Genomic DNA, 25,035 nt, shown 5'->3' with positions numbered 1-25,035 from the left:
AAACAGCTCTGCGGAGTCAATTTTCTTCTGCCACCTTCAGGGATCCTGGAATCGAACTGGGGATATCCCTTATCAGAGTTTTGACAAAACTGCCAAAACTATTCAAAGAGGGAAAGGACAGGCTTGGCAGTTCAGACCTATAATCTCAGTATGTAAGAAATGGAAATGGGAATATCAAGAGTTCAATGTCATCTGCATAGTGAGTTTGAGGCCAGCCTGGGCTACCTGAGACCCTGTCTCAAATGAAACAATTAAATAATAGTATCAGAAAACCGTATATTCATGAGCATAAAAATGAAGTTAAAGTTGGGCATAGTGGCACACACTGCAGAACACCAGAAATACTTTTTCTCTTACCTAACTGCGTTTGCTGTCCCTTATCTAACCTCTATCCACCCCCCCCCCCCCGCACTGTCATTCTTTTAAAAAAAATTGTATTACATTTTATTTGGGGGAGGTGTACTGCGGTGCAAGTTAAGCCTAAGTTAACTAATGTGGCTATGGTAGATACTGTAAGTACGGTAAGAAAAAAGGAAAATGGAATCAAGAGCGTCACGTGTCAAAAAGGGTGGCCAGAAAGGTTTCTCTGGGGCTAAATCGAGCACCAACACGAAGGTGAGTGCAAATCTTGTAGGTTTCTTAGTAAAGCGCAATGCAAGGCAGAAAGCGACAAGCTAGGAAGTGGTCTGGTTTCGTAAGCAATCGCAATACTAAGTGTGATCACCACAGGTCAGGAAGAAATGGGGCAGGGGATAACTCTGAGTCTGGGCTCTTGGGTCGCTTTTAAATTAGGGAGACAAAGTTAAGGGGGGATAACAACTTTTTTTTTTTAACTAGAAAGGACACTTTGGCTACGAAGGCGGACGTCCTTGCTTTTAGTTCTAGCAATAATCTTAGCGCTCTAACTCTTGACTCGAGCAAATGTGGTGCCAACCGGCTTGTGTTCCGGGCAATAACGACTGAACTAACCTTGGCACTGCTCTGGGGCCAGTCAGAGGACTTAGCTTTAGGATCCCGCCGCGCATGCGCCCCGTCGCCGGCGCCTTGATACCGCGGCTGCGCGGCTAAGGCCCCGCCTTCCCGAGTCACGTGCTGTAGGGACCGCAGCGTGGCGATGGCTGTGGCGGTAGCGACGGCGGGCCGTAGGGCAACCGGAAGGTTTCCGGTTCCGGTGTAACGTTCGGGCTCCGTCTCAGGGGCTGAAGTTTGTGAGGTGAGTAGTGGCCCCGCGCCCGAGAGCTTAGCCTTTGGTCCGAGCGGCTGGACATGGCGGGAGTGCTCGGCGGGAAGCAGGCTGAGAGGAACCCCTGGTTCTGTTGGGGGAAGGAGTCAGAATGGGCTTGCTGAAGGAAAAGGGCGGGGGCGGGAAGGAGCAGGGTGGGCAGACCTGCTCTGAGGTGAGGATTTAGGTCGGACTCGGTGGGCGGGGGCCAGTCGGAAAGATAGTAAAGGCGGGAACATGGGGGTTCCAGGAGCTTGCAGCTTAGAAAAGTAAGGGATTCCTTCGGAAGTGGGATTCTGCCACCTGCTCATTCAGAAGACAGCGTTCTGCCTGCCTCCCCTTTCCCTCCATCCTCCAGGTCCCCACCGACACTGACGCCTCCTCGCTATAATAGTTGAACATTTGGTTACTGACAACTCTAGTGACTGAAACTTTATCTTACCCATTGACTGTTTCGTTTGCACATTCGGGTCGAATTTGAAGACATCTATTTGTTAGTATATTGCTTGGGCTCATATCCAATATGTTTCACCTATTACTTTGAATTTTAGAAATTGCTTAAACTTTCTAGCCTCTTATTCAATTGTAATATGTTGTAAGTCCAATTAACGTGAGGGTTCCTGGCTGTTTTGTTCACTGCTGTATGTGTCCTTACATGTAGTTAAGTAGTCTGCTTGACAAATAATAGTAACTTAAGCATTTATTGAATGAAGTGCTGTCAGATGTTCCCATTTTCTCAGATAAGTATACTGAGGCTTGCCTAAGGGTTTGTAAATGGTGGTGCTTACTATATATTCTCTCTCCAGTGGGCTTCCTTCTCCACTTTTAGGGCCTGTGTTTGCTTTCTTTTTGATAGGCAGTATATTGCTATCTCATGATGGCCCCAAAAAGCTATCCCAGGATTATTCATAAAACTTATTATTGAGGAACAGCCTTCCAGCTTCATCAGCTGTATTAAATACTGTATGTTGACAGAGGTTATGAGAGAGAAATCTGTCAAGAATATAGGAGCTAATTAGACTGCATCTTTTTGTTTTTATGACAAGGTCTCATGTAGCCACCGGTGACGTTGAACTCTGTAGCCAAGGCTGGTCTTGAACTTCTGATTCCCCTTGTTCTGGGATCATAGACCTGTATGATCATTCTGAGGTGGCATCTTTTCGATGTCTTTAAACACCTTGAAAAGGTCATATCCAGATCACATGGCAGTGCTAAGAGGTTGGCTGGGAAGTTGAGGTTAATCGATTGACATACAGCCATTAGGAAGGAAATCAGAAATTAAGTTACCTTTATGCTGGTGAATGTTTGAGATTTTAACATTACCCAGATATAAGCACGAATAGTGTTGAAATTTTACACCAAATTGCATTAAGTAATATAAAATTATTCTGGTGTATAGAATGCTCACTACCATGAATAAATAAATCTACAGAGAAATGTGACAGCCTTCTTAAGGATTATGAGATTTGACACAGGAGGACTGACTTGAATAAACCCTCTTATTTGCATCCATTAGAAAAGTTTTAGATCAAAGTTGGGTTAGGGAATGCCTTCCAGAGAAGTAATAGTAAGGTTGACTTCTAGATTAACTCTTCATATGTCCTTTGTATGACAGGAGCAGAAGTTAGAACCCATTCCTCAAAATAGATTATTGCTAGCTTGTCTATTCTTCAGATAGCATTGATGACTGATGCTGAGTTAGAACTAAATCAAATGAGTGGGGCATGGTGGTACTCTCCCAGAATTCCTCACTTGGAAAGTGGAGACAGGAGAATTGACAAGTTTCTACATTGTAACACCATATCTCAAAAATCAGCAAAGCTGGTGGGATATCACTTGTGTTTTGAAGCTTGGTTTTAGGCAAAGTATTCTTCTGCATATGGAATGGAGAGACATGCCTATGGGTTGGAAACAGGAGTGAGGAAAGCACCTTAGGATGCTATTGTCTTGACTGATTGTTTTCCTTTTCTCTGACTCTTGCTTGGTTTCTTTTAGGTGTAGTATTTTGTGCAATTCGAGCTCTCAGTCTCCGTTTCCTCCAAAATGGCACTGTCTAAACGGGAGCTGGATGAGCTGAAACCATGGATAGAGAAGACCGTGAAGAGAGTGCTGGGTTTCTCAGAGCCCACAGTGGTCACAGCGGCATTGAACTGTGTGGGGAAGGGCATGGACAAAAAGAAGGCGGCTGGTGTGTACCTCTCTGACTCTTCTGACTTAACATGTATATTGAGTCCAAATACTGACTTGAACTTCTCTAGGCTGTTCCTATTAGAAGCATCAAAGGAAACGTTGAGCTAGCCCTTTTCTCCTTTGGTTGTTGTTTTGTTTTGTTGTTTTGAAACAAGGTCTCCAGTGTAGCTGTGTCTGGCCTGGAACTCAGAGATCCGCCTGCCTCTGCCTTCAGAGTGCTGGAATTAAAGGTGTGCGCCACTCCTTCCTCCCACTTTTCTATTTAAAAGACAGGGTCTCATGGAGCCCAACCTGGCTTCCAGCTCACTAGCTGAGGATGGCCTAAGACTTAGGAGTCTACTTCCTCTACATCAGCAGCTTTCCACCTGTGGGTCATGACTCCACAGGGGTCGAATATCAGATACCGTGTGTATCAGGTGTTTACGTTATGATTCATATTGGTAGCAAAATTACAGATATAAAATAACATCAAAATAATTTTATGGTTGGGGTCACCACAACATGAGGAACTTTATTAAAGGGTAGTCATTAAGAAGGTTGAGAACTGCTGCCCTACATCGAGAACTCTAGGATCACAGGCATGCACCACACCTGATTTATATAGTATTGGAGATTGAGGAAGCCAGGACCTAGGCAAGCACTCTACCAACTGAGCCATACCTCTCTCCTTATTTTCTCTTCTGTTACAATGGGAAGAGCTTATACCAATTTTTCTCTTATTTATTCATGGTTCATTATGAATTACAATCTTTGGTCACCATGCCGAGTCACCTAAGTCAAATTTGCTTAGGAAATATACTGCAATCAAAGACTGATTCTGATTGACATCTCAAAATATGAAAGTATAAGACACTTGAAAGGTGCCGGGAGGTAGATTTTGTTATGGGTAGTCTTCCATAATTTGTTTTGTAAGTTAACATAAAATTTTTATCTTAAACTGGTTTTAGGGTGCTGGGGATTGCACCTAGGCCCTGGTACCTGCCTAGCAAAGAATTTTTCCACAGGGCTACATTCCCAGGCCCTCATTTTAAACTTTGATGTTTAATTTAAGTATCAAAAGTAGCTGTCCTACTTTCTGCTCAAACAAGAAAAAGAAAAAAGTACCTTTTACCTCATACAGCAGGGTGATTAAGTAGATCAGAAACTGGGAATTCTGCAAAGAAGATTGTTTACTTAGTTATTATGAAGACAGGGTTTTTCTATTTAGCCTTAATTGGCCTCTATCTCCTGAGTACTGGGGTTAAAAACTGTGTATTATTGTATGCCTGGATGTTTTTATTTTATTTTTATGTGCTTGAGTGTTGTTTACATTTGTGTCAGTGCCCTACAAGCTAGAAGGAGTCAGATTCCCCTGAAACTGGGGTTAAAAAGACAGTTGTGAGCCTTCGTGTGAGTTTTAGGAATCAAACCTAGGTTCTCTTGGAAAAGCAGCAAGTGCTCTTAGCTGATAGGCCATCTCTTTGAGCCTCTACAGTTTGTGGCTTTAAGTTATGCGTCTGTGTATCTGTGAGGGTGGGTACATGAGACAAGATGCCCTCAGAGAGATCGGATTCCTATGGAGCTGGAGTCTTGGGCAGTAAGACATTCATTGTGGGTTCTGGGTACCAAACTCGGGTCCATTGCAAGAGCAGTATGTGCTCTTAACCATCTCTAGTGCCCTACAAAGACATTCCTAAAACTTTTTTCCTGCTGGGCAGTGGTGGTACAAACCTTTAATTCCAGCATTCAGGTGGCAGAGACAGGTGGATCTCTTGTGTTTGAGGCCAGCCTCATCTACAGAGTGAGTTCCACAACAGCCAGGGCTACACAGAGAAACCCTGTCTCAAACCCACTGCACCCACCCTTACTCCCAAATAAAATAAAAACTTTTCCCCTCTTCTTTTAGTCTGTTCTTTATTACATGTCTGGTATTGGACTATATAAGTTTGTCTTTTTAACCTATGGTCTCTTTTATCCTGTCAGATCACCTGAAGCCTTTTCTTGATGATTCCACTCTCCGATTTGTGGATAAGCTATTTGAAGCTGTGGAGGAAGGCCGAAGCTCAAGACATTCCAAGTCCAGCAGTGACAGAAGCAGAAAACGAGAGTTAAAGGTGGGTTATGGTTTGTTATCTAATGAGCTCAGTAGTGTTCGGAACAATAAGAAACGTGCTGAGCTTACCTGGCTCACACTTGGCATCTACTATTAGAACACCTAGTGTTGGGGCTGGGGATATAGCTCATTAATAGAGTGCTTGCCCGGCATGCATGAGGCCGTGGGCTCAGTCCAGTACTGCAACAAATAAATAGAGATAAAAACAACAAAATAGAATACCCAACGTTCTAGAAGGATCCTTAGGCATTAAAGTAGAGGGGTACGGTTTTTAATACCTTGGTCTTTGGATTATGAGTGAAGTTCATTTGAAGTAGTTTAAAGACATAATTGACAGCTTTCCTCTTTTTCATATGTTTTATTTTCACCATTCCTTCCTTCCTTATTACCTATAAATGATGGATCCAAGAGTCTTGGACTGCTTGAAGCCTAGACATGCTTCAGAGTGTCTCCACTGCTTCCTGACTGTAGACCTCATTCTTCCTCATTAACAGAGATTTCTGTTTAATGTACTTGTAGATAAGATGCCTAAAAACAACTACCATGTACCTACATTGCTCTGTACCCTACTGAGGGTCACTGTCTTCATGAGTGGAAGAGTTAGAAATGCTCCCTTTTCTGAAGTGTGCATTCTGTGGTTGCTCTGTAGTGGCCTCTTAACATGAGCAGTGTCAGTGGCTGGTCTCTCTTATCTCACTTTCCTAATGTAGCCAGTTTCTCTATCTGGCTTCCCTTTGGCTTTCTTAGATGCTTGGTTGGTTTGTTCTGAGATAGGATCTTACTATATAACTAGCTCAAGCTGTCCTAGAACTGTGGTGCCCAAGTGCTAGGATTACATGTGTGTACCACCATGATCAGGTTGTCTGTCTTCAGTACGTTTTCTTTTGCTTATGGATCTTTCTTAAAGACTCATTTAAAATTTTTTATTTATGTATATTTATATGTATGCACACAGGTGCCTGCAAAAGTCAGAAGAGGGTGTCAGATCCTGTGGGGTTTAAAAGTTACAAGTAGTTTATGAGCTACTACATTGTCCCTGGAACACAGTGCTTACTCTTAACCTCTAAATCATCTGTCCAGACCTTGTTTTGGATTTTTGAGACAGGTTGTCTGTAAGCTCGGGGCTCTCCTGGCCTGCCTCCTAAGAGCTGAGACTCTAAGCATGTACCATCATTGTACCCAGCCCTAAATTATTTTGATGCCTTGCATACCAGTTGCTTTTCTTAAGATACATGCAGAAAAATAAGCATTGTCTGCTTGGGGTCTAGGCATGCTATATGACCGAGAAAAATAGAAATTCCTGTCCCTTTTGTTTTTTGAACATAGGGTGATCAGAGAAAGGAGTCTTAGACCTTAAGTCAGTCTGCTATTTATGAGTGAGGAGTTGCAAAAAATCAGTCACAGGTTACAAAATGTGAGTAGCAGTTTTGTATAAATTTACAGACTTGTGTTAAACTTGATTAGACTACATGTACAGATCAACACAGTGAAGATTATGTTACAATAGTATATGCTGCTGTAAATGCCAAGCCCATGCTGTGAATGAATGAACTACATTGGGTGGGGTAGTGGAAATGGTTTCTTGAGGGAGATACCTAGATAGCATGGGATATGGGTCCCATTTTTGGTCCATTCAAGTCCCCACTCCACACAATATATTATGGGAGAGTCCTTTTTCTTGAACTGTAGGAGTTCCAGGAAGCGCTCGCCCCTGGCTGAGGATATGTCCTTGCAAAACACGAGCCCTCCTAGTGAAGAGGGGATGTCACCCAAAGCCTACCACCGGTGTGTACATTTGCTTTTTCCCATTGTCCCTTCCAGTTGGCCACTCTTGGTCCTATTAAATTCAGTTTGCAAATTAGTCAACATATTTGAGTTCCCATTGTATGATAAGAAGAAAATGTTACTGGGGAATACTAAAAAAGAACAAGCTTCTTTTCTGGAAGAACTTAGATTTTAATTGGGAGAAAGTAGTACCTAACACTTGGCAAACAGTGTCAGCAGTATAATGTGATCTAAAGCGAGTCGAGCTCTAAATGCTGAGACGATGTGAAAGAGCAGGTGGATCAGAGTGGGATGAGATAATGAGGAACTTCCTGGAGGTGAGTTTCAGACAGGATTTGTGGGAAAGGAGGAAGAACATTACAAACAGGCAGTAGCACTGGTGAAGATCTTGAGATGGGAACATTTATCAGAACATGGGAATGAAATTTGCTTGAATTGGGTAGGAGAATGATGAAGTTGGGTGAAATGGTCCACTTGGTGGAATATCTAGAAGACCCTGCTTCTTGCAAGTAGTTATTTGAAAGATTGTCATATTCCCCTGGGAAAACCACAGGATGCTGGTAGGGGTTGGGATGGTTCTTCCTTTTTCCCCTAGGGAGGGATACAATTCTTCTTTCATCTTGGGTTCCTTTAGGAGGTGTTTGGTGACGACTCTGAGATCTCAAAGGAATCATCAGGGGTAAAGAAGCGGCGAATACCCCGTTTTGAGGAGGTAGAAGAGGAGCCAGAGGTGATCCCTGGACCTCCATCAGAAAGCCCTGGCATGCTAACGAAACTCCAGGTTAGTTCAAAGATGCAAAGGGATTTTTATGAGTTGAAACACATAGGTCCAGTGTCACAGTGATCGTGATTTGAGTTTGTGTTAACCATTTGGGGAAGTTTTATTTTTTCCTTTATATTTTAGCAGTTCTTGGTTTGATCAGAAGTAACCCAGCTAAGAATTATTGAAATTGTATTTATTGAGTACCTAGTGTGTTACATCATCGTTTGTCAAATTGTCTACCTTATCATCATTGGAAAAATAAAATGAAATGATAGCACTTAGCTTAACATTATCTTTAGAGCTTCTTTCTGATTTTGTTAGGACATAACAAAATCACTTAAAGAGCCTACACCATTGCCCAGGCTTACCTACAGTAGGAATTCAGGGGCTAATAACATGATCATTAACATTTTTAAAGACAAGGTCTGGCTTCATATAGACTAGGCTGGCCTCAGACTCAGAGCTCTGCCTGCTACTGCTTCCGAGTGCTGAGATTAAAAGGAGTGTGTTACCATGCCTGCCTGATACCATGATAATATGAACTTCTTATGTGCCTGCAAGAACCTGTGGGAGTTACAAATGTCATTAGATACTCTAGAACTGGTTAGAAATGGTTGTGAGCCACCATGTGGATGCTGGGACCTGAACTCAGGTCCTGTAGAAGAGTGGTTGGTGCTTTAGCTCTGAACTATCTCTACAGTCTCCCTGCCCACTTTCATGAAGAAGTTTGTTAGAAAGTGTGCATGCACTGCTTTTCCCCCTTTGAGATTTGTGAGAGGTTAAGGTATTAATGCCTTATCCAAAGACATAGAGGCAGAAAGTGTGGCACAGTTGTAACCTCATATTGTCTAAGTCTCAGTCACCATAATATATACTACCTATGTACCAATCCTAACTTGGGGAGAAAAGATTGAAAAAATCTAGAGCTTAAGGGTATAGGGTTACCTTTAGTAAATTTTCTGTCTGTGGTATAGATAATGTATTTATTGTGGAGGCATTCACAAACTTAGGTCTCTAGAACTGAATGCTTTTTCATTTAGGACCATTTCTGGGAGAAATTAATCTTTTCTACCCTTTCCCTCTGGAGAACAGATCAAACAGATGATGGAGGCAGCAACACGACAAATCGAGGAAAGGAAAAAACAGCTGAGCTTCATCAGCCCCCCTGCACCTCAGGTATTGTGCCTGATTGCTCTGAGAATAGTTAGCACACAATTTGTCCAGATAGTCCAGAGAGTACTCTAGTTGTCTACTATAATCTGCCATGGTATGTCTGTATCTGTATGCCTATCTATCTCAAAATTTCAAAATTGTTTTAATCTCTGTCTTACAGCCAAAGACACCTTCTTCTTCCCAACCAGAGCGACTTCCAATTGGTAACACTATTCAGCCCTCCCAGGCTGCTACCTTCATGAATGATGCCATTGAAAAGGCAAGGAAAGCCGCTGAACTGCAAGCCCGGATCCAGGCCCAGTTGGCTTTGAAGCCAGGGCTTATTGGCAATGCCAACATGGTGGGCCTAGCTAATCTCCATGCCATGGGCATAGCTCCACCGTGAGTACATTCCACACAGTCCCTTATCACTTTTAAGTTTTTCTGTGGTAGTTAATTAAAGGTAATTTACTTGAATGCTACATTTTTTTAAAAGATTTATTTATTTATTTGTTTGTTTATTTATTTATTTATTTTATATATATGAGTACACTGTCTCTGCCTTCATACACACCAGAAGAGGGCATTGGATCCCATAACAGATGGTTGTGAGCCACCATGTGGTTGCTGGGATTTGAACTCAGGATCTCTTGAAGAGCAGTCAGTGAGTGTTCTTAACCACTGAGCCATCTCGACAACTCGTTACTGACTTTTTGCTTTCTCAAAGAACTTTAATAATTTATTAAAGTTTTATATTTTTAATATATGATATGAGGCCTTATTATAGTTTGTTGTCTGCATATAGCTAGTAGAACTAAAGTAATATTATTTACTTAATAATGGAGGTAAGAATAGAATCAGATTTCTGGACTTATTACTTAAGAGCTTCCGCCATTAAACAATATTTGTCAAGACCATATGTTAGACTTGTGTGGCACATGGTGAAACATATCTGCAACTCTGTTACTCAGGAGGGAGAAGCAAGAATAGTGAGGTAAATAGGAATCTAGACTAGTCTACATAAGTTCTAGGCCAGCCAAAACTACATAGCGAGAAAGACCCTGTCTCCTTTGTGATTGGTCTGGCATCTCAAGACTAATTTAAGAACTTGGGGCAGATGATAGAGTTTTTTCCCTGTGCATCCCAGTAGTGGAACATCTGACCAGTATGCATGAGGCCTTGAATTCTCAGTCCCTTGAACCACCACAAAAGGGGTGGGGGTGGAGAGGAATAGCCTGGAAGATGGCTCAATGGTTAAACCACTGTCTGCCCTTCCAAAGGATTTGGGTTCAATTCCTAGTATCCATATAGTGACTCACAATTGTTTGTAACTCCAGTTCTGCAGGCTCTAGCACACTCACACAGACATACATGTAGGCAAAACACCAGTGCACATGAAATAACAACAAAAGGATGGGGTGAGGGTAGGGGTGGAAAGGTGGCTTAGTAGTTAAGAGTACTTGCTGCTCTTCCAGAGGAACCAAGGTTTGGTTCCCAGCGCAGGTTGGCTAACAGCCAGGACCTGAAAATACATTTTGAAAAAAAGAGAAGAATTTGGGAATAAAATAAGATTAAATAATGGCCAGGTGGTGGTGGCAGCACATGCCTTTAATTTCAGTACTTTAATTTCAGGAGGCAGAGGCAGGGAAGTCTGAGTTTGGGGTCAGTCTGGTCTATGTTCCAGAATAGCCAGGGCTATCTATTCGGAGGAACCCTATCTCGAAAAACCAAGGAGAAAAAAAGAAAAGAACAAATCTCAATATGATTTTAGGATTAATTTCATTTGATTATGCCCTGTATCCAAATACTTAGTTTGATATATTTTTTTGTTGAAGCCCATGAACTTGAATGTGCTATGCAAATGCTCTAATACTAAGTGAGATAGATCCTTAGCCAATACTGAGGTAGATGTTTGATGTTTTATATTAACTCTTAGCTAAAAAACAACTAATTTACATTGGGTTTTTTGCTGTTTTATTTTGTTTCAGGATTTATTTATTTTATCTGTATGAATATTGTGCCTGCAGGCATATCTGTGTAGCACATGGGTAAATGGTGCCCTCAGAGGTCAGAAAGAGGCCTAGGATTCCCTAGAATTCAAGTTACAGACAGCTGTAAGTCCCAAGTGGGAGCTGATAATGAAACCCAGTCCTCTGCTAGAGTAGCCAGCGCTCAGTTGAGTGATTTCTTTAGTCTCCCTACTTTGATTTTTTTTATAAATGGAGATTAGACTAAGCACTGATGAGATTGCCTTCCCTAAGGTTAATTTACAGTTGTCTTTGATAAGTCTGGTTTCTTTTGTTTTCTGTTGGGCTTTCCTTGCCTCAGTGTTCCATGTAGGATTTATTTCTTTGTGGGATGTTTTGTTTTTTCAGGAAAGTAGAGTTAAAAGATCAGACGAAGCCTACCCCACTGATCCTGGACGAGCAAGGCCGCACTGTGGATGCCACAGGCAAGGAGGTGGAGCTCACACATCGCATGCCCACCCTGAAGGCAAACATTCGGGCTGTGAAGAGGGAACAGTTCAAGCAGCAACTAAAAGAAAAGCCATCAGAAGACATGGAATCCAATACCTTTTTTGACCCCCGAGTCTCAATTGCCCCATCCCAGCGCCAAAGACGCACTTTTAAATTCCATGACAAGGGCAAATTTGAGAAGATTGCTCAACGATTACGGACAAAGGTAATTTAGAAGAAGCTGACACAGAGACACTTTTGAGGTCTATTATTTTTGGGAAATAGAAACATAATGTAAAACAATGAATAATTGGTTTGAGGTCTATTATTTTTGGGAAATAGAAACATAATGTAAAACAATGAATAATTGGTTTAAGTGCTATATTCATAGAATATTTGTTGTTTACTAGATTTCCTGACTGCTATCTGCTTGTGTAGATATTTTCCCATTGAATGACAGTTGAGGAAACCAGTTCAAAGCCAATTTTCTTGACTTCTTTTGATGAATGATAGTCTGATAAAATTTACTACAGAAGATCTATGTGCTTGAGAGAGTTGGATTGACTGTAGTTAGTTAAATTGACCCTTTTGTCTCAGAGTGAGGTTTTCATAGACTCCCACTAATGCAAACACACACTATAAGTGAAAGAGACAAGAGTCGAGGGAGTACGTAAACAGAAAAAAAAACAAGGCAGTTTCTCTTTCAGATCCTTTTGAAGTTGTGAATTCATGACATACGGCATTAGAATTTAATAAGAGTTAAATTTGTTGTTAAATTTGTGACTATACAACTTTGCTCCAACTTACCTTCCTATCTTGTTTGATTTTGCTCTTAGGCTCAATTGGAGAAGCTGCAAGCAGAGATTTCACAGGCTGCTAGAAAAACAGGCATTCATACTTCAACTAGACTTGCCCTCATTGCTCCTAAAAAGGAGCTAAAGGAAGGCGACATCCCTGAAATTGAGTGGTGGGACTCTTACATCATACCCAATGGCTTTGACCTGTGAGTTTGTTAGCTACCAATAGAGAGGTGCTATATACACATCAAGTAACACTTTAAATGCAAAGGAAATAGATAACTCCACAAGTATATTTTCAAACTATCTTGAGTTATATTTAACTTTTGGAGTTAGTATACTAAAATCAGACAAATAATGCAAACTGAGTCTGAAAAACATATATTTATTTCTTTATTTTTGCAGTGCTGGGAATGAACCCAGGGCCTGTTTTATCTTGACATATTTTAGAGTTTTATGGTTTTTTTATTGCTATGTATTCTGTGTATTTTACATGTTTATAAAGATCCATTTATAGGGCTAGAGACCTAGTTCACTGGTTAAGCATGTGCCTAGTATGTAGAAAGCACTTGGGTTTGATTCCCCAGAACTGCAAAAAAAGAAAGAAAACTATACATGTGCTCATGTATAGTTTTTGTCAGTTTTTCCTTCAGCATTGTTGAGAACGGAGGGGGTTTGGGGCAGGCTTGTAGAGAGCCTCTCTATCTCTCTCTGGTTACCTCCAGTGTGTTCCACATAGAATTTTGCCAGCCAATTCACTTTTTCCATTTCTCATTTTGTTGTAAGAATGTTGTAATTTCAGGTGTGTGCCACTACACTCAGCTTTTTTTTAAAATAATTTATTTTTATTGTATGTGTATGAATGTTTTGCCTAAACAGCCTGCATGTGTATGTGTGTGCCCACGTTTCCCTAGTGCCTGAGGAGGGCAGAAAAGAGTGCCAGATGCCCTGAACTTGGAGTTACACCTGTTGACAAGTCATTGTGTGGATCCTAGGAACTGAACCCATGGCCTCTGGAAAAGCAGAAGTGGGCTGTTTTGGTTGTTTGGTTAGTTAGTTGGGGTTTTTTTTTTTGTTGGTTTTGTGTTTTGAGGGAGGATTTTTCTGGGTAGTCCTGGCTGTCACTTTGTAAACCAGGCTGGCTTCTGCCTTCTGAGTGCTGGGACTAAAGGTGTTCAACACCAATGCCCAGCCTAGTAGAAGTGTTCTTAGCCATTAAGCCATCTCTCTAGTCCACTTGCCTTATTTAGTAACTGACTTCTTTTCATTCTTTTTCTTTTCATAGGTTTTCTTGTTTTGTTTTGTTTTCCAGGGAGAGATTTGATAAAGTCTCACTATGTAATTGTGGCTGGCTTGGAACTTACTTTGTACAGTAGAGTGTCCTTAAACTCAAAGACATCCACCTGCCTCTGTTTCCTGGGTGCTAGGATTAAAGGTGTGCACCACCACTCCTGGCATCTTTGAAGTATCAGTAATATTAGACATACTCAGAGCTTTATGCAATTGAAGTGCTTTACTACAGAATTATATCCCTGTCTCTGGGACAAAGTGTCTTAATTTATTGGTCAAATAATGATAATAAACCTATAGTTTATTTAGCATAGTGTAACTGAGTTTGCTCAGTTGGTAAACTACTACTTACTGTTTAGTATAGGATATGAATTCAATAGTTAAAAGGCCAGGTATGGGAATTAAGAAATTAAGAGTATTTAATTAAATTAACCTAGCATCCACACGGTGGCTTACAACCACCTGTAACCAGTTCCAGGGGATCCAACTCTCTCCTCTGACCTTTGCAAGTACCAGGCACACACGGTCCACATACATAAATGCATACAGAACACAAAAGAACCTGTGTGTGTGTGTGTGTGTGTGTGTGTGTGTGTGTGTGTGTGTGTGTGTGTGTGTGTGTGTGTGGAGAGAGAAAGAACACATGTACATGCTAGGCATTGTATTCCGGTGTGGGCCTGTTATCCCAGCACTAGGAAGGACAGGGATAGGAGGATCCCTCCAGCTTACTGGCAAGCCGGTCTATAAGGTAGAGAACGATTGAGCAAGTCACTCAGTGTCAGCCTCTGGCCTCCACTCACATGCACACTATACACATAACAAATGCTTTATTGACAACTTTGCATCTGTTCTTTCGTTCTGATAATACTTTCAGGAGCCTGTGTCATAACATTTTCTTTTCAAATCATTTATTTGTCAGCCTGTTTCTCGGTGACTCATTGTTACTAATCAGAAAATACAGTTGGGTCTGGAGAGAAGGCGCCATAGTTAAGAGCACTGACTGCTCTTCTAGAGGATCCAGGCTCAATCCCCTGCACCCACATGGCAGCTCACAATTGTTTTCGCTCCTGTTCTAGGGATCTGTGAAGCAGGATCTGGAGCCTGTACGCAGACATACGTGTAGGCAAAGCACCAGTACACATAAAATAAAAATTAATTAAAAAAAAAAACCTAGGCTGCCTATCAGGAATATTGAGGTTGATATTAAGATTAGAAATGCTATTATAAAGATGTGCAACTTTTTTTTAATCTTACTTATTTTTACTTCATGTACATTGGGGGTTAGTATGTATGTCTGTATGAGGATGGTGGATCTCCTAGAACTGGAGTTTGAGACACCTGTGATCTGCCATGTGATTGCTGGAAATTTAACCTGAATTCTCTGGAAGAACAGCCAGTGCTTCTAACCACCAAGTCATCTCACCAGCCCCAACATGTGCAACTTTTATGCGATCCCATTTTCTTGTTTTGAAAATTATGTGTAACCTAAGTACATGGTATAGGTGGCATATAATAAATACAGTAGGATACAGAGAAAAGGGATGTTTTTTAGTGTGTTTCTAGGCTGGTCTTTTTGTTTGTTCTCTAGGCTATTCTTGATATCATGTCTACCCACATATCTTGTTTTCTCTTCTTCCTCCAATTTTAGTACAGAGGAAAATCCCAAGAGAGAAGATTATTTTGGAATCACAAATCTTGTTGAACATCCAGCCCAGCTTAACCCTCCAGGTAATGTACAGCTTCTCCAGCTAAGGCTCTGGGGCAGCTGCAGAATGCATGAGCTTCTGCTTGTGCTTTCCTGCCTATAACCACATGGGATTTTTAAAAAATGATTTATTTTTTAGTTGCACTGGTGTTTTGCCTGTATGTATGTATATATGTATGTGAGGGTGTCAGATTTTCTAGAACTGCAGTTGCAGAGAGTTATGAACTGCCATGTGGGTGCTGGGAATTGAACTTATGTTCTCTGGAAGAACACCCAGTGTTCTCCAGCCATATCTCCAGCCCCTTGTATTTTAAATTTTAATTAAGCTAAATGGTAGAGCTGGCCAGTGGCTACTGAACAACATTGAGATAATTGATTTGTGGATATTAAAGGTTGAACTTTTGTCAGTGCTAATTCCACCACCAAAAACTGTCTGTTACCATTTTGGTTTTGCTTTTAATTTTTATTTATTTTGATATATTATTTGTTTTGAGAAAATGTCTCACCAAGTAGACCATGCTTGCCTGGAACTTTTAGAGTTCCTCCTGAGTGCTGGGATTAAAGGAGTGCCCACCTTGTCCCCTGCCTCCTTCCCATCTTTTTGGTTGTTTTCATGTCCTGGCTTCCTTTAGCATTGTTAGCATTAAAGCAACAAACTCCAGCTAACTCTGGGTGGCCAACAGAGGTGCCACCTTGTTACTTGTGCTATTTGTTATGAAATATAAGCTTATTTGTTCCTGTGCCTGGGTGGGGTAAAGGTTTGTGGAATGGAGAGTCTGTTGGAAACCCAAAGGTCTCTAATCTGAGACACTGATAAATGGAAGATGTGTGCTAATTCGCTCACTTCCCCAAATCACCTGGAATTTCTCAGTAAAATTCTAACAATGGCCACCCCATGTGTATGTGAATCATATGTTGCTGGCCCCTATTTGTGGTATTTGGCTTTATTCAGTCTTTTTCCCCCATATATATGTATATGGAAATATATAATATATATTATATATAAATTAGTCTGTTAGTTTGGTCAAAAGAAATAGATGTTCTAAGTGGTTGTGTTACTACATGTCTGTAATCCCAGCATTGTGGGGAATTGTGATTAATGTATTTACATAGGCAGTTCATAAATGTCTCTAAATTCTAGTTCCAGTAGATCTGGCTTCCAAAAGCACCTATATATGTATGTTTGGCATACACTCACATACATGCACACTGCCCAACTCCCTATAACACCTAAATAAAAATACATTTATTATTTTAAAAAGTATACACTGCTCTTACAGAGGACCTAACTTTGGTTTATAATACCCACACTGGGTGGCTCACAACCAGCCACCTGTAGTTCCAGCTTCTGATCACTAAGGGCATCTGCACACACACACACAGTACAACCCCAAGATACTTACACAGATTCTAAATAACCTTTACTAGCATCACACTCTTAACTGAACCAATGGCTTGATAGTAAAAAAAAAATCTCTTATACTTTTAAAGCATATTTACTTAATAGTTTTTAGAAAATCCCATATTCCTCTGACACTTGTGGTCAAAAAGAGATCAGTGGTTTAAGTGGTTGTGTTACTACATGTCTGTAACCCCAGCACTGTGGAGAATTGTGATTCAGTGTAAGCAGTGGAGTACAATGAAGACTATCAAAAAGAGAACAATTTTTGCTCACTTGACTTATATACTTTAAGACGAGACAGCAAAGGTTGTAGTTATGGGTCTGTTTTCCACTAAGTGACTCAGTAAGTCACTTATAACTTTAAGAATTTTCCCATAGAACAGTTGGCATGCCTTCTTTAAAGGTTATATGCTTACTGACAGGGCATAATGATGCATACTCTTATAATCCTAGCATCAAGAAGTTGATGTAGATAAATCACTTCTAAGTTTGAAGCCAACCTGGAGTGCATAAAACCTGTTTCAAACAAACAAATGAGAGATAATGTAGATCCTAAAGGATTTTAATACTTTTTTTCTCAGGATGAACTGAAATAATACCATAGTAACAAAGTCACTTAGCCATAGTTCCAATAAGTTCAGAAAAATATATTGAGATCTTGAAATAAAGGTCAGACATGCTTTCTTGAAATGCTTGGGGAAAAAAGTGTTTCAGATGCTGCTTTTTCAGTCTTTGACATTTTCATAGCATTTGATCACTTCTCATGTGGGAATTTGAAAATATAATAGTCAAAAAGTTTTAGTTTCAAGAGATAGGGGTGACTCATCCGGTCAAGCACTTGCTACACAGGTGTGAGAGACAGACAGCCCTAGAGCAAGCCTCCTGCCTCTGTGCAAAGTGGAGAACAATCAGAGAAGACACCAGTTAGCCTCTGGTCTATACACACAGGCACACACATGGGTGTACATGCGTGTCTGTTCAAAACAGCTTGAATTTGAAATGCTTCCTGGACTTCTGAAACTGGGACTATAACTCAGTTGGTAGAATGCTTGTGCAGCATGCATTAACCCCTAGGTTGGATCTCAACTCTACATAAACCAAGTGTGGTGCCACACACTTAATGTCGGCACTCAGGAAGTTAGAGACAGACAACTAGAAGTGCAAGGTCATCCTCATACTGTATTGAATAGCTACTGAATTTCAGACCAGCCTGGGATACATGAGATCTTGTTCAAAAAACCCCTTTGGATTTTGGAGTATCACAGATTTTAGGCTTTTTTTTTTTTTTTTTTTTTTAATGTACAGCCAAGTGGGGGCTGCCTGTGCTCCTGACACTGTGCAAGCAGCAAGCAAATGCAGCAAGATTGTGATGCACATACACTTTTAAAAGATTTATTTATTTTATATGAGTACACTATACTGTAGAGGCGTCAGATCCCATTACAGATGGCTGTGAGCCACCATGTGGTTGCTGGGAATTGAACTCAGGACCTCTGGAAGAGCAGTCAGTGCTCTTAACTGCTGAGCCATCTCTCCAACCCAGATTTTAGGTTTCTAAATTAGGGACATTCAGCCTATAATACAAATTAAAAACAGAAACTAGGCTTAATCAGATTTTATTTAATTGTTTTAAGTGATGGATAACCTAAACCTCTTTATAATTTATGCTTTGGTAACTCATTTTTCTTTTTGATAGTTGACAATGATACACCAGTTACCCTTGGAGTATATCTTACAAAGAAGGAGCAGAAGAAACTTCGAAGGCAAACAAGGAGAGAGGCACAGAAAGAGCTACAAGAGAAAGTCAGGCTAGGTCTGACACCTCCTCCAGAGCCCAAAGGTATGTGCCTGATGCCTGCTACCACAGAGTGAGTGAGTGAGTCAGTCAGTCAGTCAATCTGTTTTCTAAAGGCATTTTAATGTCTTTGAGGTTTTTTGTTTGTTTTTCTGAATCATTTACAGGATTTCTTTTTACTTGTGCTGTCTTCTTATAGCAGAACAACATTCTAAAATACACATTCATTATAGAAGTCATTTGGAGCTTGTTTGTAATTATTTTGTTGTTTGTTCTTGGTTTTTCTTATTGCTCTTATTTTAAAAATTTCTTACTGCTTATTTCAAATCTCTGCTCAAAATTCACTTTTTACAGTAATTCCTATGTTGAAAATCTCACCCTGTTAACTCAGATTTTATGGGAGTTCAAACTATCTAAAAAATTTAGTATACTTGCATCATAAAAAACCTAAAACTTAATTTTTTCTCATTCATCAGCATTAAAAATAAATAAACGAATTGGAGAGATGGCTCAGTGACTAAGAGCACTGAGTGCTCTTCCAGAGGTCCTGAGTTCAAATTCCAGCAACCACATGGTGGCTCACAACCATCTGTAATGAGATGATGTCTCTTCTGGTGTGTCTGATGACAGCTACAGAGTACCTGTATGTAATAAATACTAGCTAGAGAAGTAATTTAAGATTAGGAGATTGATTACTACTTTCTTTTCATTGTAGTGAGAATCTCAAATTTAATGCGAGTATTAGGAACAGAAGCAGTTCAAGACCCTACAAAGGTAGAAGCCCACGTCAGAGCTCAGATGGCAAAGAGACAGAAGTAAGTGGGGTGTGGTGGGGTGCGATAGGGCAGAGCCCAGGATACTACTCTTCCCAACACTCCTGGGATTGGTATTGGAGGGAGGGGAGAGTCCTTTGTTGCTCTCTCTTTCCCTTAGCCCTGCCTCTGATCAGCAATGCCTTTCTCACTTGTGGATGTCCTTCCTGTCACAACAGAGCGCATGAAGAGGCCAACGCTGCCCGAAAACTTACAGCAGAACAGAGAAAGGTCAAGAAAATTAAAAAGCTTAAAGAAGACATTTCACAGGGGGTGCACATATCTGTATATAGGTAGGTGTCCACATAGGCAGCTATCCCTGTTGCTTTTTTGAGACAATGTCTCTCTACCTAGTCCCAACTATCTTGGAGTTAACTAAATAGAACAGGTTGGCCTCGAACTCAAAGATCCACCTGCCTTTGCCGCCCTGGTTCTGGGATTAAAGGTGTGATCCATCATGCTCTTCTTGCACCTAAATTCTCAATCTCTTCCCAGTACTTAGGGCAAAACCACTGTGGACTAAAGTATGCCTACCACATCTTTCTTTTGTGATGAATACCTCATTTCTCTAGAAAGCACTAATTCTTGTCTTTATTACCCTGCCTTTATCCTGATGTTCTGTAGTAATAGGCCTTTACTTTTGTGTTAATATAATGTCTTCATTTTATTTTCCTAGGTTAAGTTTATGTATGTTTTCTACTTTTTAGATATGCTTATTTCGACTAACTAGCTCTTTATCAGAAGTGTCACATTATTATAGAACTACTGTTTATTCAGATTAAAATTTTTGGATCAGATGGGATGATGCACGCCTGTAATTCCAGCACATAGGAGGAACAGGACAGTTCTGAGTTTGCAGATAACCTTGGCCACATAGCAAGTTTTTGGCTATCTCAAACTGGAAAACAGCAAGATAAATTCTAATAATATAGAGGGGCACTTTCTGAAAGAGTTCCTTCCCTATTCTCTGATCTGATCTATAGGTAATTACTATTTACAGTTTTTGATGTCTCTATTTAGAAAGTTTTATGAATATATTACATCTACACTATAGGCATCTAGAGGGGACAGAATTTAAAACCTTTTATACCTTATGGAGCACTGAGATTATAAATATTTTTAGATGATAGTAAGTACTTCTTTTCCATAGAGAAAATTCTAACTACTTACTATAAAGAACTATATGACCAGCACTTGGGAGGCAGAGGCAGGCAAATCTCTTGAGTTCAAGACTAGCTTGGTGTATGCAGTGAGTTCCAGGCCAGTCAGACTACATAATGAGGCCCTGTCTTTAAAGAGTAAGTTAGAAAAGTATTTACAAGGGAATAGAAATATAACTGTGTTTCAGAGATCTTGATTTTTAGACCCTTTGTAGTTGCCATTTCATTCAGGCAGCTTCTAATGGTAAAACTGAAGACATAACTAAAATTTCCCTCTTCCAGAGTTCGAAATTTGAGCAACCCAGCCAAGAAGTTTAAGATTGAGGCCAATGCTGGGCAGCTGTACCTGACAGGGGTGGTGGTGCTGCACAAGGACGTCAACGTGGTGGTAGTGGAAGGGGGTGAGTGCAAAGACTTGAGGGAAACTAGACAGCCCTACCCCTAGAGTGATCAGCATGGTGGAGAGAGGGGGAGGGATGTCTGTGCAACTGATTCTCTGCTTCTGTGTGTCTGCAGAGTCTGCCCTCTGCTCCTGGGGTCACCTACCCAGTACTGAGTACTAGATGGGCTCGGAGGTTCTTTCTACTGTGTCATCTTTCCAATTTTCAAAATTCTCTTTCAGGCCCCAAATCCCAGAAGAAATTTAAGCGTCTCATGCTACATCGGATAAAGTGGGATGAGCAGACATCTAACACGAAGGGAGATGGTGAATTGGGGTTAGAAGGGATTAAATGGGAGAGCTGTGGGAGGTGGGATAATAGTTCTGTCTGTTCTTCCACCTTTCCTGGAATAGTCTAGTGTTCAGGAATTTTAGACAGACTACTTAGGTTTTTTTTTTTTTTTGTTTTGTTTTGTATGAGACAGGGTCTCACTGTATGGCTTTGGCTGGCCTTGAATTCATAAGATCCACCTGCTTGTACTTCCTAAGGGCTGAGATAAAGATGTGTGCCACTCTGCCCGGCTAGACTGACTTAGACAGCACTGCTACATGTATCCTTTAAGGATTCTCCTCCCAACTGGCTTTCCTCTCTGTCTTAGTTGTAAGTTCTGGTTAAAGTCAGCAAACTATGCATTCATGTGTACAGTACCAATATCTACCCCGTATTATTCTTTAGTTAAGTTTCATGTTAGCTATGTCTTGGGAGTTCACACCTGTAATCCTGCCACTTAAAAGATCTCCTAGGAGTGTGTAGTCATCTTGAGTTATGTAGCAACTTTAAAGCGGCCTAGGCCACATGAGTCTCAAAAAAAAGTTGATATTTATTCTAGTCACTCCAAAGGAGAATCTACCCATAACCCCAGCAATCAGAAAATGGAAGTAGCAAGATCATGGGTTTGAAACCAACTGAGGACACATGCCAATTTAAAGCAGATACGGGCTACAGAGAAGACCCCCCCCCCCAAAAAAAAAAAAGAGTATTGAATGTATAAAAAACAGATTTTCAGATCAACATTTTTCTACTTTAATCAGTAAAGGATACTTTGGGTTTTGTTGTTTTGAGACAAGGTCTCACTATGCAGCCCTGGCTGGTCTGAAACTATATAGACCTTGCTTTGACTACCAAGTCTTAGGATTAAAGGCATAGGCCACCATGCTCAGCCACAGGAAAGATAACTTTGGAGCTATAATAGTTAAGCATTTGTCTACCATATTCAAGATCGTGGACACTGAGGGACAGGGTGTGAGATGCAAATAAGGAAAGAAAAGATTTATTTAGTGAGATATGATTACTGAAGCTTGTGATCCCAGCTCTCAGTTGGCTGAGTCAGGATGGCCTCAAATTGAAGAATGGGCCTGGGGTACAGGGTAACGCCCTATCTCAATAAATAAGTAAACAAGCAAGTTTTTTGGTTTTTGTTTTGTTGCATGTGCCTTTAACCAGCACTTGGGAGGTGTGGAGGTAGGCAGATCTTGCTAAGTTGGAGGCCAGCCTGGTCTATGTAGTGAGCACCTGTCTCAAAACAAAACAAAACAAAAAACATATTGAGCTTGTTTGTTTATTTGTCTTTTCCAGATGATGAGGAATCTGATGAAGAAGCTGTGAAGAAAACTAACAAATGTGTGCTAGTATGGGAGGTTAGTGTCTTTGTAAAATGCTGCAGTAGAAAGTTAGCTGGAATGTTTATTTAGAGCAATTTTTAGAAATTGGTCTTTAGAATATACCAACCAGGAAAGTGTATGGAAATTGTTAATAGAAGTTGAGTACACATTCTGAACTGGAAGTTAGTGTTTCCAGGCCTGGATGGACAGGCACAGATGGAAGTATCTGGGGTTGGGGTGGGTGGGAGCCCGGTGGCCAGTGCTTATCTAGTTTGCATTAGAATCCAAGTTTGGTCCTCAGCTCTGTGGCAAAGTAGGAATCTGTCAGTGTCCATCAGCTATTCAATCTGAGCCAGACCGTGTGAAGCTTCGTTGCCTTACCTATAAAATGTGGGTGTTATTTGATCTACTTGGTTTGTTGGTAGTGTTGAGAATAAATTAGAGCAGACCCAAATTCAACCTCCTGTAACTCCAGCTCTAGGGCATCTGACCTCGTGGACTTGATAGGTACCTGCTCTCACACGAACACATTTTTTATTTAATTTTTAAAAGAGATTTATTTCTTGTGTATGAGTGCTTTGCTTGTGTGTATATATGTATCTACATCACATATATGCCTTAATGCTCATAGACACCAGGAGAGGGTGTCAGATCCCTCAGAACTTGTACAGATAGTTGTGAGTCACCATGTGAGTGCTTAAAACCAAACCTGGGTCCTCTGTAAGAACACTAGTTGCTCTTAGTTTTTGAATATATATATATATTTTTTTTAAACTTTAAAGGGGGAGGGTGGTTCTGGAGAGATGGCTCAGTGGTTAAGAGCACCAACTGCTCTTCCAAGGGTTCTGAGTTTGGTTCCCAGCAACCACATGGTGGCTCACAACATCTACAGTGTGATCTGATGCCCTCTTCTGGTGTGTCTATATAAAATTAATAAATAAATAGTTTAAAAATTAAAAAGTTCTTATGGCTAATGCTGTTACTCAGTATAGAGTGTTTTTCTTACATACCTGACACCATAGGTTCGATCCCCAGTACTTGAAAGAAAAAAAACCAAAAAACTAGAAACCCTTTATATATAATCATGCAAATATTTAAGATATGGGGTTATAATTACTTTATCATAGGATCACATTTCAGCTAGGGATGTGGCTACACAAATGTGGTTAGGTGACTGTATACCTAACATGAATAAGGCTCTAAGTTCAGTTCCCAGCACTGGATAGGGATGAATTAGAAAGCTTATTATAGGGCTGGAGACATGGCTCAGTGGTTAAGAGCACTGAGTGCTCTTCCAGAGGTCCCGAGTTCAATTCCCAGCAACCACATGGTGGCTCACAACCATCTGTAATGGGATCTGATGCCCTTTTCTGGTGTGTCTGAGGACAGCTACAATGTACTTGTATACAATAAATAAATAAACAAACAAAAAAGAAAGAAAGCTTATTACAATTCTGTTCTCTCTTGGGCATGGTGGTACTTCAGGATGCTGAGGTAAGATTTCTAATTCAAAGGGAGTGTAGGCTAAATAGGAAGTTATTCTTTTCAAATAAATAAATAAATACAACTTCCTACCTAGGGTACAGCGAAAGACCGGAGCTTTGGAGAGATGAAGTTTAAACAGTGCCCTACAGAGAACATGGCTCGTGAGCATTTCAAAAAGCATGGGGCTGAGCACTACTGGGACCTCGCGCTGAGTGAATCTGTGCTGGAGTCCACCGACTGAGACTACTGCTAGCCCTGTGTCTTTGCCTTTGTCTCCTCCGTCCTCTCACTCTATTCCCAACCTTACCCCACCGTGCGTGTGATTTCAGAACTGTGCCAGGCCAGTACTGGGGCAAAGAGACTATGTTCACCCAGTCCAGCCTGGTGCTACCCTTCATCTGTATGTGTATAATTAAAGAGTTATTTTTAAAATTAGTATGATTTTTTTTCATATAGCCATAGAAATTAGAATTTGGTTCTGAGGGTGATTTTTTTTTTTTTCCATTTTTCTAGCAGTTGAGGTCTATACATATCTGACTTCTAAGCAAATGATAAATACTAGTAAGTCAGAATTGTTTGTAGGATGGGTGGCCAAATGCAGTGTGTATTTAACTTTCCTAGCTACAGTAACAAGGTCATATATTGGTCTCCTTAGGTCAGGTCTTAGGAAATTAGTTCTTCACATGGGTATGGCTGTTTTGAATGAAGTAGACTACATACTATCCAGAGGCATCAGTTTGTAGACAAAGACAGGATTCAGTAATTCAGTCCAGTTTTCACAGGTGGATCTGTTAATGATGCCAAGTGACTCCTCTCAGTGATATGCTAAACAAGATTTTAAGATAGGATGTCATGTAACCTAGATCAGCCTCAAACTTGCTATATTTA

The 25,035-nt window shown here is 40.6% G+C and overlaps 1 protein-coding gene across 2 annotated transcripts; it reads left to right on the top strand.

Annotated features, from left to right (window-relative positions):
- Nucleotides 1-1,086: 1,086 nt before the first annotated feature.
- Nucleotides 1,087-24,579, top strand: PRPF3 (pre-mRNA processing factor 3). 2 transcript variants are annotated; one of them, XR_013975005.1, is made up of 16 exons: nucleotides 1,087-1,213; nucleotides 3,218-3,410; nucleotides 5,375-5,505; nucleotides 7,924-8,070; nucleotides 9,145-9,228; nucleotides 9,386-9,606; nucleotides 11,580-11,886; nucleotides 12,497-12,663; nucleotides 15,396-15,475; nucleotides 18,551-18,694; nucleotides 19,365-19,464; nucleotides 19,641-19,754; nucleotides 20,904-21,022; nucleotides 21,244-21,337; nucleotides 22,637-22,698; nucleotides 24,242-24,303. XR_013975005.1 is itself a non-coding variant. In XM_080915655.1 (16 exons), the coding sequence occupies exons 2-16, from the start codon at nucleotides 3,266-3,268 to the stop codon at nucleotides 24,386-24,388; spliced, it is 2,052 nt and encodes a 683-aa protein (XP_080771781.1). In that variant the 5' UTR covers nucleotides 1,087-1,213; nucleotides 3,218-3,265; the 3' UTR covers nucleotides 24,389-24,579. The 2 variants fall into 2 exon arrangements, 1 of the variants encoding a protein (XP_080771781.1); XM_080915655.1 differs by having other exon boundaries at nucleotides 21,244-21,327; nucleotides 24,242-24,579.
- The last annotated feature ends 456 nt before the right edge of the window (nucleotides 24,580-25,035 follow it).

This window comes from Micromys minutus (assembly GCF_963924665.1).
Source record: "Micromys minutus genome assembly, chromosome: 4".
NCBI classification, from domain to species: Eukaryota; Metazoa; Chordata; class Mammalia; order Rodentia; family Muridae; genus Micromys; species Micromys minutus.
This window is presented reverse-complemented; position numbering and strand designations above follow the sequence as displayed.

What these genes read in the sequence shown, in the direction of transcription:
- PRPF3 (XM_080915655.1), top strand. Translation starts at nt 3,266, where the DNA reads ATGGCACTGTCTAAACGGGAGCTGGATGAGCTGAAACCATGGATAGAG. An exon ending in CAGATGGCAAAGAGACAGAA is followed by an intron (nt 19,465 to 19,640) that starts GTAAGTGGGGTG and finishes CTGTCACAACAG; the next exon opens with AGCGCATGAAGAGGCCAACG. An exon ending in CGTGGTGGTAGTGGAAGGGG is followed by an intron (nt 21,023 to 21,243) that starts GTGAGTGCAAAG and finishes ATTCTCTTTCAG; the next exon opens with GCCCCAAATCCCAGAAGAAA.